Below are 17050 nucleotides of genomic sequence, written 5' to 3'. Positions count from 1 at the left end.
TTGGTCAAACTAGCCAGTAAATCTACAGTAGAAGCAAGACATGTTGGGATTAAGTCCACGGGGTTGTAGCTCTGATGTTCAAGAGCTCATCTCTGGAGAAAGAGCCTCAAGATCTGTGTCAAGAGACAGAATTAAAACATAAAACATGACGAAGAAAAGCGCAGCAAACCAGGCAGCCATGCCAGGCACCATATTGAACAGGCTCTCAACAGGCATGATAAAAACTAATTTTGGTTATTCTTTACTCCAAAGAGTGAACCAGCACAGCTCAGAGTTTCCCAGTAGTGAGTTTGTCCAACAAAACCTGGAGGAGAATGTGAATGACTGTCAGCACAACAGTAAGTGTACATACACAAACACTGGGCTCTGGGCTATGTATTATTTAAATATTCGGTCATTTATATTATATTTACGTTATTATAACTGATTTACTGATGTTATTAGTACTACTCCTAACTTGTTGTTTATTCATTCAGTCATATTATATTCATATTACTGCTGTAGGTTGTCAAGCGGAACTAAAATCTCAGCTGAAGCAGAAGTTCCAGTGTGTGTTTGAAGGCATCGCTGAATCAGGAAACCCAGTCCCTCTGAACCAGATCTACACAGAGCTCTACATCACAGAGGGAAAGACTGGAGAGGTCAAGGATGAACATGAGATCAGATGCATTGAAACAGCCTCCAGGAATCAATACAAAGCAGAACCAACCATCAGACCAGAAGACATATTTAAAGGCTCAGCTGGAAGACATGGAGCCATCAGAACAGTGATGACAAAGGGAGTGGCTGGCATTGGGAAAACAGTCCTAACACAGAAGTTCACTCTGGACTGGGCTGAAGACAAAGCCAACCAGGACATACACTTCACATTTCCATTCACCTTCAGAGAGCTGAATGTGCTGAAAGAGGAAAAGTTCAGCTTGGTGGAACTTGTTCATCACTTCTTCACTGAAACCAAAGCAGCAGGAATCTGCAGCTTTGACCAGTTCCAGGTTGTTTTCATCTTGGACGGTCTGGATGAGTGTCGACTTCCTCTGGACTTCAACAAAACTAAAACCCTGACTGATGTCACAGAGTCCACCTCAGTGGATGTGCTGCTGACAAACCTGATCAGGGGGAACCTGCTTCCCTCTGCTCGCCTCTGGATCACCACACGACCTGCAGCAGCCAATCAGATCCCTCCTGGCTGTGTGGACATGGTGACAGAGGTCAGAGGGTTCACTGACCCACAGAAGGACGAGTACTTCAGGAAGAGGTTCACAGATGAGCAGCAGGCCACAACCATCATCTCCCACATCAAGACGTCACGAAGCCTCCACATCATGTGCCACATCCCAGTCTTCTGCTGGATCACTGCTACGGTTCTGGAGGACGTGTTGAAAACCAGAGAGGGAGGAGAGCTTCCCAAGACCCTGACTGAGATGTACATCCACTTCCTGGTGGTTCAGACCAAAGTGAAGAACATCAAGTACGATGAAGGAGCTGAGACAGATCCACACTGGAGTCCAAAGAGCAAGAAGATGATTGAGTCTCTTGGAAAACTGGCTTTTGAGCAGCTGCAGAAAGGAAACCTGATCTTCTATGAGTCAGACCTGACAGAGTGTGGCATCGATATCAAAGCAGCCTCAGTTTACTCAGGAGTTTTGACACAGATCTTTAAGGAGGAGAGAGGACTGTACCAGCACAAGGTGTTCTGCTTCGTCCATCTGAGTGTTCAGGAGTTTTTGGCTGCTCTTCATGTCCATCTGACCTTCATCAACTCTGGAGTCAATCTGCTGTCACAACAACAGTCAACTTGCTGTTGGTTTAAAGTGTTCAGAGCAAAAGCAATACATTTCTATCAAAGTGCTGTGGACAAGGCCTTACGGAGCCCAAACGGACACCTAGACCTGTTCCTCCGCTTTCTCTTGGGTTTTTCACTGCAAGCAAATCAGACTGCCATGAAAGGCCTAGTTAAAAATACAAAACATGACTCAAATACAAATCAGAAAATTGTTCAGTACATCAAGAAGAAGATCTCAGAGTCTCCCTCTGTAGAGAAAAGCATCAACCTGTTCCACTGTCTGAATGAACTGAATGATTGTTCTCTAGTGGAGGAGATCCAACAGTACCTGGAGTCAGAAAGTGTCTCCACAAATAAACTGTCTCCTGCTCAGTGGTCAGCGCTGTTCTTCATGGTGGTGTCATCGGGGAAAGACCTAGATGTGTTTAAGCCACTGAAATACTCATCAAGCTTTTTAGAGAAGGATCTTGTGTTTGTGCTGGGAGTGGTCAAAGATTTCAAGAAAGCTGAGTAAGTGAATGAAAGAAACACTTTTGTGATGTTCAATTTTGTTCATTCACTTTGTAAACCAAGAATGCACCTTTCTCTTATGCATCTTTTGGATTTAATTGCAGTGTAACACAGTAAATGTCATCTCCCTTTTATCACAATATTGTAGCTTATGTGGCTGTAACCTGTCAGAGAGAAGCTGTGAAGCTCTGTCCTCAGTTTTCAGCTCTCAGTCCTCTAGTCTGAGAGAACTGGACCTGAGTAACAATGACCTGCAGGATTCAGGAGTGGAGCTACTGTGTGATGGACTGAAGAGTCCTCACTGTCAACTGGAGACTCTCAGGTCAGATTAAATTACTTTTATATATTTCAAAATTTCAAATTCGGCCTGGTCGTGGAACGCTGGACCAACTGTATACCCTCAGCAGGGTGGTTGAGGGTTTGTGGGAGTTTGCCCAACCAGTCTACATGTGCTTTGTGGATCTGGAGAAGGCATTCGACCGCGTCCCTCGTGACATCCTGTGGGGGGTGCTCCGGAAGTATGGAGTCCAGGGCTCTTTGCTAAGGGCTGTACGGTCTCTGCACAACCGGAGCAGGAGCTTGGTTCGCACTGCCAGCAATAAGTCAGACCTGTTCCCGGTGCATGTTGGACTTCAGCAGGGCTGCCCTTTGTCACCGATTCTGTTCATTATTTTTATGGACAGAATTTCTAGGCGCAGCCAGGGGCCGGAGGGGGTCTGGTTTGGGGACCACAGGATAGCATCTCTGCTTTTTGCAGATGATGTTGTCCTGTTGGCTTCATCAGGCCAGGACCTCCAGCGTGCGCTGGTGCGGTTTGCAGCTGAGTGTGAAGCGGCTGGGATGAGAATCAGTTCCTCCAAATCTGAGGCCATGGTTCTCAAACGGAAAAAGGTGGTTTGCTCTCTCCAGGTTGGAAGAGTTACTGCCCCAAGTGGAGGAGTTTAAGTATCTTGGGGTCTTGTTCACGAGTGAGAGAAGGAAGGAGCGTGAGTTTGACAGACGGATCGGTGCGGCGGCTGCAGTAATGCGGTCGGTGTATCGGTCCGTCGTGGTGAAGAGGGAGCTGAGCCTAAAGGCAAAGCTCTCAGTTTACCGGTCAATCTACGTTCCTACTCTCACCTATGGTCATGAGCTTTGGGTCATGACCGAAAGGGCAATGTCACGGATACAAGCGGCTGAAATGAGCTTCCTCCGCAGGGTAGCTGGGCGCTCCCTTAGAGATAAGGTGAGGAGCTCTGTCATCCGGGAGGAGCTCGGAGTAGAGTCGCTGCTCCTCCACATCGAGAGGAGCCAGTTGAGGTGGCTCGAGCATCTGGTTCGGAGGCCTCCTGGACGCCTCCCTGGGGAGGTGTTCCTGGAATGTCCCACCGGTAGGAGGCCCCGAGGAAGACCCAGGACATGCTAGAGAGGCTATGTGTCTCAAATAGCCTGGGAATGTCTTTGGGTCCCACCGGAAGAGCTGGAGGAAGTGTCCAGGGAGAAGGAAGTCTGGAACTCACTGCTCAGACTGCTGCCCCCGCGGCCCGTCCCCGGATAAGTGGATGAAAATGGATGGATGGATGGATGGATGGATGGATGGATGGATGGATATTTCAAATGTCAAAAGTGCTTTGTAATATGTATAATTAGACTGATTAATAACTTGGTTAGAGTTTGATTTAAATGTCATGACAAGTTCATAAAAAAAACTGTTTTCATCTTTATCACTGTCTTTCAGCCTGACTTTGTGTAATCTGTCAGAGAGAAGCTGTGAAGCTCTGTCCTCAGTTCTCAGCTCTCAGTCCTCTAGTCTAATTGAACTGGACCTGAGTAACAACAACCTGCAGGATTCAGGAGTGAAGCTACTGTGTGATGGACTGAAGAGCCCTCATTGTAAACTGGAGACTCTCAGGTTAGGATTTATAGGATTGTATACCACAGAAAAAGCTTCTATGGTAAACGTTTTATATACTGTATGTGTTTGCTTTAATCACGTTTGTCTATGTTTTTAAACTTGAGGAAAGCATTTTCCTCACTCATTGACTTTCTTTGGTGTTAAGGTGGTCATTTCGACCTACCTTTTATTGATTACCATGAACAGGTGTTTTTAATTAATCAAATGCTTAAAGAACAAGTTAATCAATTGTTGATATAAGACATTGATATCTAGAAGTGTTCACATACTGTATGCCCTAATGTAAATGTTTGTATTAAATGGTGGAGTATAATAACACACCATTAACTCTTCTGGGTGTTGTGTGTCTGCAGGCTGTCAGGTTGTCTGATCACAGAGGAAGGCTGTGCTTCTCTGGCCTCAGCTCTGAGCTCCAACCCCTCCCATCTGAGAGAACTGGACCTGAGCTTCAATCATCTAGGAGACTTAGGAGAGAAGTTGTTGTCTCCTGGACTAAAGGATCCACACTGGAGACTGGACACTCTCAGGTATGAAGAGAACACTAGTAACAACAAACAGTAAAAGACTAACACAGGCAGATTGTTACACTCCTAAGTCTAGGGCAGTTGTCGGCAACTCTGGAGTAGCATGTGGCTCGTTCATCTTTATACTGTGGCTCCTGGTGGCTTGGAAAATAAATTTAAGTTAATTTTAAATAAAAGATTTTGTCAGACAGCCTGGTCAAAACAGGCTTTGAATGTCTAGGAGTGTGTATTAGAGCCATGTAATGTCCGTGTCTGCATGTCTCTGACCCCCTCCTCTTTTCAGGGTGGAGCCTGGTGGAGACCAATGGATGAGACCAGGTCTAAGCAAGTGTAAGTGTGTGTTTAATGAGATCAGCAACATTCAGCCATTTTCAAACTGGCATGAATCATTATCAAAGTGATGATAGATCAATAACTGCGGCTGGATTGTGTCTTGTTTTCTCCATCAGATTTCTGTCAACTCACAATCGACACAAACACAGTGAACGGAGGAGTAAAACTGTCTGACAACAACAGGAAGGTGACATATGTGAAGAAAGATCAGTCTTATCCTGATCATCCAGACAGATTTAAGCAGCTGCGTTACTTGCTGTGTAGTAATGAACTGACTGGTCGCTGTTACTGGGAGGTTGAGTGGAAAGGAGGGGTAGATGTATCAGTGAGTTACAGAGGAATCAGAAGGAAAGGAGACAGTAAAAACCATTGGTTTGGAGGAAACAATCAGTCCTGGACCTTCATTCATTGTGATGAGAGTGGTTTTTTTGTCAGACACAATAACAAGCGAATACCCATCTCGTCCTCTGTGTCTCACAGAGTCTCAGTGTATGTGGACTATCCTGCTGGTTCGCTGTCCTTTTACAGTGTCTCCTCTGATGAATTGATCCACATTTACACCTTCAACACCACATTCACTGAACCGCTCTATCCTGGGTTTGCAGTCTGGTGGTCTGGTGCTTCCCTATCTCTGTGTGACGTGTAGTAATGAGAGTGTGATCCAGTAGGAAAAATATTGTCATTGTCAAACATGCATAGTTTACTCTGTTCTTATCTGTCTCGTTCTCACATTGATGTAATAAATCATTTTTTCAAACCAGTTCTAAATGATTCCTCCTAAAGATAAGTCCCAACAGCAGAAGTGCTGCTTGCAGTCCCCTGCCAGGTCTGGCCATCAGCTCAAGTCCAGAACCAGTTCTGTTCATAAGAGTAATTTATTGTAAAAATAAGGAAAGTAACGGGCGAAGCAAATGAAAACATAGATGTTGATTGAGCACATCAACAAACCACAAATCTGCTGGGGAGATCAGAATATACCACAAAGGTGTAATGAAAAGATCCTCAAATCCTTAAGCTGCTTCTGCCTTTTGTCCCTTTCCCTGTGCAGGTTAGAATGTCTCTCTCATCCGATCAAAATGCATACTCTTACTCAGGAGTCATAATGTGGTGTTTCTCTAGTACAGGAGCCACTTACAGGGAGTGTCAGGCAGAAACACCCATAGAGAAGTCTGAGAGAAACGTCAAATATAAAAAACTAATGTATGGCAAGACATAAGAGAACATAAGATATAAGATGATCATAACAAGGCACAAACTGTATGAAAACTCTATAGGATAAGAAAGAACAATTTTTTTTCGTTACAGTCGTTCAAGAGTAATGACTCATTTTATAATAAACTTAAAATAAACTATAAGACCAACTTATATCAGAGTCAAAGTCAGTTGTTGTTAGTTTGTATCAGGTTGAACAATTTGATGTAAACTTCATATAATAGTTGTTTTCATTTTTTGATCTGTCTGATCAAAAAATTTATTTGAAGTGTCAATGTGAAGGAGAAGCTTTATTAACTCTTCTTCCAGCAAACACTGATCAACAACTCCCCGTTCAGCCATTAGCTAAAGATAGCTCGGATCAAATGGATTTTTTGACAACTCCACACAAAGATTTTCAACTTTCTTCCAGCAGATACTACTGAACAGATTTAGCTGTGATGTTGACCAGATGTTTAACAATGAATGAATGTAGTAGTTACTAAATCCAAGATTCCAGAGTCAAAAAACGTTTTAATCCCAGAGGGAAATTATTTTGCTTACACTGATCGCTGTCACAGTTGGAGGTACAAACAAAAAAGTAGGGAGATTAAAAATTAGAATGTTAACACATCTACACACGCACTCACATCTAATTACTAACTAAAGTTTTATCACACGTGTTATTGCCCAGATGAAGATCAACCCTTAGAGTTGGGGAGGGAGGAGGAGTTGTACACACTGGTGGCACTGGTAGGTAGGATCTCCGGTGTCGTTCTGTGGAACACCTAATACTGATCAGCCTCTGGCTGAAGGTGCTCCTCTGTCCAGCCAGCACACTGTGTAGGGGGTGGAGGTGGTGTCTCTTATAGATCTTCCTGTGGGAATGAGCCAGGTGGAGGCAGCGCTGTGTTGGTTTTCACATGAAGCAGGTGATTGGGAGTTAGAGGTTCTAAACTGTTAGGGTCATTTAAGTTATCCACCGTTAGAGGTTCACTATAGCCATGGCTTCATAGAATAGGGTCCTTAAAGAAGCATCATTGAGTTTGTCATGAGCAAGCGATAATGTGGTATTCAACACACTTCTAACAGTCTTTATCTGACGCTCCCACACTCCTCCTGCATGACTGGAATGGGGCACATTCATCACAAAGTCACATGATTTTGTTGACTCTGTCATGGCAGTGAGACACTATGAGTTTGGTTACATGATGCTCCTTTGGGATGACGACAGGGTGTTTGAAACAGTCATTCTTCGGTAACTGTTGAAGTCTCCCTCCCACCTTGAAGAGACCATCTGTGTCAATGAACAGGTCTAACTGGTACAGTTTGTTATGACGTGGAAGTTGGTTTCCTCTACTTAACAGTTTTATTTCCTTTTCATACACTTGACTGTGCACATCCTTGATTATTACACATTCAGCACTTTTACGTTCACTCACTGAAGCAGGTGCGTTTGACTTGACTTATTTAGCTCTCCTGATTAGATGTACTACTGCTCTAACTGCTTTGGACCATGATAAAATTTTGCACAAACATTCAGCAAGACTAAAGGCCTAATGCTCTTTCTTGGGGCATGTCTGTGAAGGTCAGGTCTTTAGTGTTTATGTTAACAGCACATTCCGCTGAAAGGGTACTTTCCAAAACAGTAAAGCTATTGGAGATAAACTTGTGTAGACAAAGACACCCTTTGCTGCAAAGCTCTCTGGCCTCCTGTGCCAGCTGAATTACTTCTTTCGGTCCTTGAAGTAGATGATCATTGACACTTGTACCATGATGTTTTGCTGAGCAGATGAATACAACACGTAGCTTAGTCGGCTTTTTGGGGTGATAAATCCCATGATGAGGAATGTATCTTTGTTCATCTTGCCTTCCTTCATCATGCACTTCATCAACATCTCCTATTTTGGGGACGTTAAAGAATAACGACATGACGCCACGGCAGAAAATGTGTCACCAAATGAAGTAATGGATCAATTGCCAGGTGATGGAATGCAGCTAATGAAGCAGCAAAATGCACAAACCGCACTTTGCAGGTCAAAGTGTCCCTATGTGCCAACAGAGAAAATGCTTACATATCAAACAGTCTGAAGTACAGACTAAAAGAGAAGAGACTGCTATGTATTTATGAACATTGGAAAGGCTAAGTGAGAGTATATAGAGAAAACTTAAAAAGTGATCTGTCAGATGTTAAGCATAAATAGCTGATGATCTAGGAAAAACAGTGAACAACATAACAAAGGCATTCAGTGAATTAAGGCAGCGTCACACACCCTCTCCTGCTATAAGGCGCAAAGTGGACTCTTGGGAAGCTGTAACAAAGGATATTATGAAAATTAGCATGAGCATTTAGCAGCTATAGATGATTATGATGCAGAAAGGGAAAGGAAACTTCTTCATCACCTCTCAGCCCATGAACATGTTAAGTCCATCTAAGGTACTGCATCACAGTCAAGCTGCTATTTTGAAACCTCGGGTATTGCTGCCAAAAGAGTAGATGCAGCCGCACATTAGCTGTAAAGGAGGCTGAATATAAAATTAGATAAATAATAATAAATAAGAAGGAATTGGATGCACAAAAATCTGAATTTGACTATTTACAAACCATTTGCATTTACATTTGTAGCAGGGGCCTACTATCTATCACTAAAGTATAATTTGTTCATAACCAGACCACAATTAGTTTGTAAAGAAACAATGTATAAACAGGCCTTAACAATGATAAGATTATCAATGCAGAATCACAACAGTCACTTTTCAGCAGATAAAGCTTGTGTAACAGGAACAGTATTAAACTCTTGTGAACGAGGTGCCGCTGAAACAGAACCAGTCCAGTGGACCAGGCAGCAGCTGCTTCAGCGAGAGCAGCAGAAGGTGGAGGACAGCTGCAGATTATTTGACTTGATGGAGTCGCTGACACTTTTATGAGCAGCAGTGGAAGCCATGGTGGAGTTCTCTCTTTAAACCAGGGCCAAGTGACACATGGCACATTCTGAATCTGAAGGTGTTGTTTGTGCTTTTGCAATAAAGTACCAACTCCTTCAACATTTCTGAAAATAGTGCTCAGGTGGCTCAGTTGGTAAGGCTTTAGTTTGAGCAGCAGTGGATTGTCAGTTCAAGCCCAGTTATGCCATCAGAAAACACAATTTCCAAGTAACAGTTTTAATAAGAGCAGAACTCTAAACTCTGAAACTGAGAATTACTGGAATGCAGGATGTAAACTCTAAGGAGAAAATAAATAAACACAGGATCCATCAAGCTCAAAGTTCCCTCACACCATTACAATAAACATGTAACGATTATTCGAACATTCAAATCAATATGAACATTTAGAATGATTAATCAAATGCATTTGATTATCAAAGTCTCGTGTGGTTCTGATGATGCAGTAACAAACATCATTGCAAGATAAATTGTCTAATTATCATGTAATACCAAATAGTAAAAATATACACAAATAACAATTATTACATTAGCCATGAATTAACCTTGGATTTAGTAATCAAATTATTTTAGTGTTGAGTTACCTTTCATCATAAATCAATTACCATGTCTATGGATCACACAAAGGAACACATGGTGAAATGTTCCATGAAGACACATGTTGCTTCCACCATTCCAGGGCAATGTGGCTCATCGTACGTAAAGTTTTTCTCTTCCTGATGAGTCCACATTCCAGGTTTACAACCTAGATCTCCTTGGCTGCTGGGAGTGCTTGAGAAAGAAGCATTGGTAAGAGTTATTGAGACCATTCTGGAGTCTGGTTACTGATAACGAAGAGAGGGATCCTGGTAGGAGTTAGGTCTCTGTCAACCTAAGTGTGTACACGGTCTTTGATGTCAAACCTGGAATTCGGGAAACGTGTGTTTTGTTTTAAGCAACAGTTCCTCCTTGTAGGAGCAAGGGTCTTTGTGTTCTTTATATTGGGGAATGTGTTAGAGGAGACTGTCTCACCAGAAAACCATGTCTATAAATGAGTTAACATCACCTCTGTCCAGATGTAGAGTGTGGATGCTACAAAAAAGATGTAAAAAGATGAAGCATACTGAAAAAATGACGTTTTTCTTTAGGAAAGCTCGCTTTTGCCAGCAGCTATTTGGGACATCAGACTCAATCAATCAAGAAAAACGTGGCCTTGCTGTGGCCGGGTGCTTTTGCCTTGTCAGATGAGGTTTCTTACTCAGCTAGACAGGCCTAAATCACTATATTAAGAGTCAGGTCAGAAACACTAGATGGGCCGCCAGTATTGAAAATATAACTCACTCAAAATAGTTAATAAAATATGATTACAGTAGTTTGGCATGACTTTATTTTGAAAAAACTAAGTTTGCTTACAGATGATGTTAAAAGGTAGTTACAAAAATCAAGAAAATTAAAAAGTAAGATGTCTAAAAGAAAGCGAGCAGAGAGAAAACTAAGAACTAATTCAAAAAGTGATATAAAAAAGTGGGTGAAACATATATTTGGTGTGCGTAACTATTCGACATGCACGCATTAAACAGAATTAACAGAAGAACATATCACTTTTTTTAGCTTTAAGACATGTATTATTCCACAACACAGAGTGGACACTTATCTTTTCCACCATAGAATTTTGCTGTTTGTTTCTTTGTTTCGTTCCTTTGAAATTAAACAGGACATCTTGTAACTCAATGAGTCTTTGGTGCATATTAACCATTGTTACACCAAATTAAAGTATTCTGTCTACTGAACAAATTGGTGTTCTTTGATGGTTCCAATGTATTTGCCACAGGTTTCTACAAAGTGGAACGTTGTAAAGCAACAAACAGTGAAACAACTGAAATCATTTAAAGAAGACCGCTTATGCAAAATCCAATTTTTAGACGTTCTGGAACATTCATATGATGGATGAACATGTCCTAATTTGACAGATAAATTAGTTGGTGCTTTACCAAGTTGGATGGATAAGAAAATATTTTTCCACAGCTTTCACATAAATTGGGTCTTTGGCCAGTGAGAAAACTGAGGCAAGAAAACACTTTTCCACACTTTTCACGCCAGTGAGGTTTCTCTCCAGTGTGAACATGTTGCTGTAGCAGCAAAGAACTACTGATAGAGAATGCTCTTCCAGTTTTCACATTACCGGGGTTTCTCTCTAGTGTGAACACGGTGGTGTGCCCATAAACTACTGCTGCGAGAGAAAGCTTTGCCACAGTGTTCACATGAATACGGTTTCTCCCCAGTGTGAACACGTTGGTGTGCCTTTAAAATATTGCTGCGAGAGAAAGCTTTGCCACAGTGTTCACATGAGTAAGGCTTCTCTCCAGTGTGAACACTTTGGTGTCTCAGCAAACTACTGCTGCGAGAAAAAGCTTTTCCACAGTGTTCACATGAGTAAGGCTTTTCTCCAGTGTGAATCCGTTGGTGTGTCAGTAAGGTACTGAGACAAGAGAACACTTTTCCACACTGTTCACATGAATGAGATCTCACTCCGGTGTGAAGGCGGAGATGTGCCAGTAAACTACTGCGTTGATAGTAAGCTTTCCCACACAGTTCACATGAGTGAGATTTCACTCCAGTGTGAACCCATTGGTGTGCCCGTAAATAATTGAGACAAGAGAACGCTTTTCCACACTGTTCACATGAGTGAGGGCTCTTTTCAGTGTGGACACATTTGTGTCTTCGTAAATGACTGCGACAAGTGAACGCTTTCCCACATTGTTCACATGGATAAGGTTTCTCTCCAGTGTGAATCCGTTTGTGTGCCGTTAAATTACTGAGAAAAGAAAACACTTTTCCACACTGTTCACATGAATGAGATTTCACTCCGGTGTGAGCATGGTGATGTGCCAGTAAACTACTGCGTTGAGAGAAAGCTTTCCCACACTGTTTACATGAATGAGGTTTCTCTCCAGTGTGGAGACGCTTGTGTGCCCGTAAATAATCGAGACAAGAGAATGCTTTTCCACACTGTTCACAAGTATAAGGTTTCTCTCCATTGTGAACACGTTGGTGTGCCAGTAAACTACTGCGATAAGAGAACGCTTTCCCACACTGTTCACAGGAATGAGGTTTCTCTCCAGTGTGAATCCGTTGGTGTGCCAGTAAGTTACTGAGCTGAGAGAACACTTTTCCACACTGGTCACATGAATGAGGTTTCTCTCCAGTGTGAACACGTTGGTGTGTCAGAAAGCTACTGAGGCGAGAGAATGCTTTTCCACACTGTTCACATGAGTGAGGTTTCTCTTCAGTGTGAATTTGCTGGTGTGCCCATAAATAACTGAGACAAGAGAACGGCTTTCCACAGTGTTCACATGAGTAAGGTTTTTCTCCAGTGTGAACACGCTGGTGTCTCACTAAAGTACTGCTGTGAGAGAAAGATTTTCCACAGTGTTCACATGAGTAAGGCTTCTCTCCAGTGTGAACACGTTGGTGTGTCAGAAAGCTACTGAGGCGAGAGAATGCTTTTCCACACTGTTCACATGAGTGAGGTTTCTCTCCAGTGTGAACACAATAGTGAATTTTTAAATTCTTTGACCCGTGGAAATCTGCTCCACATGCAGTGCATGTGTATGGGCTTTCTCCAGTATAAATTTGATTATGGGTCTTTAAGTTACTTTTCGCAGAGGTGGTTTTGCCACGCTGGTCACAGCTGTATGTTTTCTTTTCAGAGTGAACTTTTTTATGTTTTTTTAGCTCTGATGGTTTGGTGAAGGTCTGGTTACACTTCTGACAACGACACAGCTTTGAAGCTCTTCTGCCTCTGTGTTCCTACAGAGACAGACACAAATGAGGAGAAAATTAGGAGACAGTTCAATAGAGAGCATTTCTACCAGTAAGATAACAGTCTGGTAAGGGAACTGCAATGATTTAGAGCAGGTGTAGAAAATTACCCAACCTTTTAGATCCTAGGCCTTTTTTCTAGGTTATAATAATATAACCTAGTATAATAATATATAATAATAATATAATGTGTGAAATTAGTGTATGTGTTACTGATGAAAAGTTATGAATAACACAAGCTAAAGATTTTGTTAAACAAAAAAGCACTTTAAGGATGAATATCTCTTTATATGTAAAAATATCTAAAATGATGCCTCAGCAGCTCTCTACAATTTACACATGCAATATAATTTACATATAGTGACTAAATATACACAAAGTGGAAACTGTAAAAGAACTGTAAAAAGTTAATCAGTAAATCTGCACACCTGTTATGAAGACAGAAAGGTACAGGATATAGTAGTTTGCAAAGGACAGACGTCCTTTACCTGCCTGCTCCTTTATAGGTAAATAATTAAATTATTAATTAAATTATTAATTCTATAATTAAATTAACAACGCACCAACTTTTAAAGTTAACTGAGTTTTGTAAATTAAATCTCAATATATTGGGTTTAAGGCTCGGAGTTCCCCTGCTGTTTGCAACTCCTCGTCCTGCCTCAAATTCCTTCTTTCTTTGTGTTAGCTACAATGTAACAGCCCAACAGAGGCTATGCCCATGACACAGAGCACAACAGAGTAAATATATTATAGTATAATCAGAAGCAGCTTTATTTAGTTGGTGTTTTCTTATTGTTATGTGTCCACACATCTGCAACTTGGTTTTCCTCTGTCACAACATCCACATCTTTGCATTAGTGTCGCTATGAGCCGCTTTTAGCGCTGAATCAGCACCGACCTGTTGATCTGTGGGACCAGCGTGGTCACGGTCCTGCTGCTCCTCCTCAGCTCCGCTAATGGACCGGTCCTGCTGCTCCTCCTTTATTCCACTAATGGACCGGTCTTCCTCGGTTAAACTCAAGTCCTGCTCATTTATATTTGGGTCCTGTTCATCCTCCTTTATTCGGTTAGTTGGCCGGTCCTGTTTGGTTAAACTCGGGTTCTGTTCCTCCTCCTTTATTCCGCTAGTGGACCGGTGCTGCTCGGCTGAACTCTGGTCCTGCTGCTCCTCCTTTATTCCGCTAGTGGACCGGTGTTGTTCGGCTAAACTCGGGTCCTGTTCGGTTAAACACGGATCATGTTTCTCCTCCTTTACTCCGCTAGTGGAGCGGTGTTGCTCGGCTAAACTCGGGTCCTGTTCGGTTAAACTCGGATCCTGTTCCTCCTCCTTTATTTCGCTAGTGGACCGGTGCTGCTCGGTTAGACTCGGGTGCTGAAGCTCCATATCGCTCTTGCACTGGTCTTGAAAAACATCCGCGTCCTCTTTTTTCATTTGAGTTCGTACTGATCCATTTTGGTCGCTATATGTTAGCGGCTTTCTGCTCTGACTGCAGCCTCTAAGATGGCGGAACAAAGACACCAGATCTCACGCAGTCCCGACTCATCTTCATGTTCTTCGGTGGTGTTCTTCTTCTTTCGTGTTTAACTGCGACTTGGATCCTTAAAGTTCCACTACCGCCACCTACCGTACCCTACACCCCTCACACCCTCTTACCTGAATGATAACGGTTTAACCAGTGACATGACATTAATAGTGACTATTAAAGTTTTTTTTTCTTATGTTATCTTATATTATCTTTCACATAATAGTATAGAAGGAAGGATTGAAAATAGCTGAAAGTATTATCAGGTCTGACATGTAATATATGTATAAATGCATATGTATACACATATACAGCATCAAGTTATTTTACAGTCAGTAGCTTCGCAGTCTGAGTTTGAGCTAATTTCAAGTAAAAAAAAAATATTCAAACACCAATAAACTACGTACATAAGAATAAACAGGCACGGCCCGGTTTGGCACCCTATAGGCGAGATTTCAGGTGGCGCCCTGTTGCATCGCAGTAAATTTCACTGCCAGTGTATATACTGATAAGAAACGTATTGGTTTTGTCTTGGACATTCTTTTATTTAACTAAGCAATTGCGCATTCAAGATACTTACTAAATACTAAAGAATTAAAGAAACTAATACAAAAAAGTTAACTGAACATATGAAATACAATATAATAGCTTACATAAAGTACCTATTAATACTCCTAAAATAAAAAGTGTTACCAAGTGACATCAACTAAAAAATCCAATATAAATGCGGCACTGTGCAAAATAAAATATTAAAGAAATGATTAGGCACAAAAAATACGAAGATTTAAATAATAATAAAAATTTCTTATAAAGACGTCGAGTGGTGTTTTTGGTACTGCCTAACTTAAAAACTACACTTTTACCTCCTCAAACTCACATAACCTGCTACAGTTTTACACTCCAGGTTTTCTTGCAGCAAAGTCATCTACAACAGCGTCATATGACAACTGCTTTGAGACCACATGGTTTATGCTTATAATGGCCACTGAGATGTTCTTGCATCAAAGTAGATCATATTAGTAAGTTTTGATCAGTTTGAGCTTAGAGAAGTTTCTTTCAGCAGCAGCCACTGTAACAGGAAGAGTGAGATTCTCAAAGCAACCCACGTGCAAGTTTCTGCCAGCTTCTTGATGCTGCTGCATCACTGCTAGGTTGTGCTGCTGACGTGGAGGCGACAGGAGGATTCGCAACGGTGGGACCTCAGCAGCACATCTGAAGACAGAGGAGGCGTATGTGACACCAGTCGAATAATAAAGATATGATTTTAAGAATAAAATAATCTGAAATATAAATGAAAAACCTAGATATACATGCATAATGTACACTATACTGTAGAATATACAATGTACCTTTTCTGATACAAATTATATAAGTAATTATAATATTAGCAACAATTTCAATTTTATTGTCATTACAGTGAAATGCTAATTGCCAGAAAGCAAAGAAAGCTTTTACAAGCTGGGAAAACGTCGGAAAACCATGTCAATGCAATTAACCGTATAACACCTACTGAATAGATCTAATATTTACAGATTTGCCCGAGGAGGAGTGATGGGGGTTGTTACATTACTATTTTTCAAAACTAGGCGCTTCCATAACATTTTCTGACAACGTTAACAGATAGATAGCGCTAGCAATTGATTAGCAAACCATGCTAGTTGTTAACGGAAACAGCAAAATAATATGATTGGTATAATCTTTACCGTGACATTATCTCTGTCTTTGTTGAGTTTTTCCTTCTCTTCTGTTCTTTTCTTCCTCTCTTGGGCATCAGACAGTTTTGGACGTTGTGACACGTTGTTGAGCCATCAAAAAACGTAGCAGGTAAAGTCGGATTATTTGAGAGGGGAGGCGTTTTAGGCAAGTAGGCTATAATATTATTACTATTACTACTACTACTACTTAGTAGGCTTGCTATTGTAACCGGGTTATATTGTTATAATTACACAAAGTCTGATCTTAGAACTGTATAATAATATTATCTTAAATCTAGTTATTTATGTAATACCTGATAGCACAGAACTGGAGCCCCTCTTCTTTATTTCTTCTTCTTTGTTTTTTTTTCTGTATTGGGGATAAATGTTGGCTGCACCCCCTCACTTTCTCCTGCCATGACTTCCGTCGGAGAGGTGGGTGCAGTTTCACGTACCACAGTATGTTTATATACATATACATGTATATGTCCAATATATTTATATTCAGTGTTGTTCAGATTGTTAATATTTGTTATCCCTGTCATTACCTTTGTATACATGTATGTCGATACTTTTAGGTTCCAGACTGGTTTTCGTTTAGTTTTGTTGACGCTAGCTTGAAGTTGCACTAATCAAGCTAACTTCAGTTATGTGTCCGTTGCCTTTAGGTGTAGGAGAGAGGGCGGATTTTTACACTGATGTGTGTTTTATTTCCGTTATCAGAATAAACTGGACGACCGTAAATCCCGGCTGTGAGTCGATACTTAAAGCCACTACACAACGCAGAAAGCCACCAGTCACACAGCTATGCATTTAAATTAACCTAAATAAGATAAAAAATAAGCCCAGATCAT

The 17050-nt window shown here is 41.4% G+C and overlaps 2 protein-coding genes across 2 annotated transcripts; one reads left to right on the top strand and one right to left on the bottom strand.

Annotated features, from left to right (window-relative positions):
- The first annotated feature begins 214 nt into the window (after positions 1 to 214).
- LOC114866532 (NLR family CARD domain-containing protein 3-like) lies at positions 215 to 5822 on the top strand. The gene is made up of 6 exons (XM_055502233.1): positions 215 to 338; positions 505 to 2293; positions 4011 to 4184; positions 4541 to 4714; positions 4995 to 5041; positions 5161 to 5822. Exons 1-6 carry the CDS (start codon positions 215 to 217, stop codon positions 5688 to 5690), a joined length of 2838 nt encoding a protein of 945 aa, XP_055358208.1. The 3' UTR covers positions 5691 to 5822.
- Positions 5823 to 10526: 4704 nt separating this feature from the next.
- On the bottom strand, positions 10527 to 16838 carry LOC114843508 (zinc finger protein 260-like). The gene is made up of 3 exons (XM_029130113.3): positions 16206 to 16838; positions 13878 to 15714; positions 10527 to 12967 (listed from the first exon to the last, which is right to left on the bottom strand). Exons 2-3 carry the CDS (start codon positions 14409 to 14411, stop codon positions 11336 to 11338), a joined length of 2166 nt encoding a protein of 721 aa, XP_028985946.1. The 5' UTR covers positions 14412 to 15714; positions 16206 to 16838; the 3' UTR covers positions 10527 to 11335.
- Between the last annotated feature and the right edge of the window lie 212 nt (positions 16839 to 17050).

Source organism: Betta splendens, chromosome 2 (assembly GCF_900634795.4).
Source record: "Betta splendens chromosome 2, fBetSpl5.4, whole genome shotgun sequence".
Classification (NCBI taxonomy): Eukaryota; Metazoa; Chordata; class Actinopteri; order Anabantiformes; family Osphronemidae; genus Betta; species Betta splendens.
The sequence above is the reverse complement of the archived record's forward strand: the minus strand, read 5'-3'. Positions and strand labels throughout refer to the sequence as shown.

What these genes read in the sequence shown, in the direction of transcription:
- LOC114866532 (XM_055502233.1), top strand. Translation starts at nt 215, where the DNA reads ATGATAAAAACTAATTTTGGTTATTCTTTACTCCAAAGAGTGAACCAG. An exon ending in GAATGACTGTCAGCACAACA is followed by an intron (nt 339 to 504) that starts GTAAGTGTACAT and finishes TTACTGCTGTAG; the next exon opens with GTTGTCAAGCGGAACTAAAA. An exon ending in GAGACCAGGTCTAAGCAAGT is followed by an intron (nt 5,042 to 5,160) that starts GTAAGTGTGTGT and finishes TTTCTCCATCAG; the next exon opens with ATTTCTGTCAACTCACAATC.
- LOC114843508 (XM_029130113.3), bottom strand. Translation starts at nt 14,411, where the DNA reads ATGAAAAAAGAGGACGCGGATGTTTTTCAAGACCAGTGCAAGAGCGAT. An exon ending in CTGGTCCCACAGATCAACAG is followed by an intron (nt 12,968 to 13,877) that starts GTCGGTGCTGAT and finishes CTGTCTCTGTAG; the next exon opens with GAACACAGAGGCAGAAGAGC.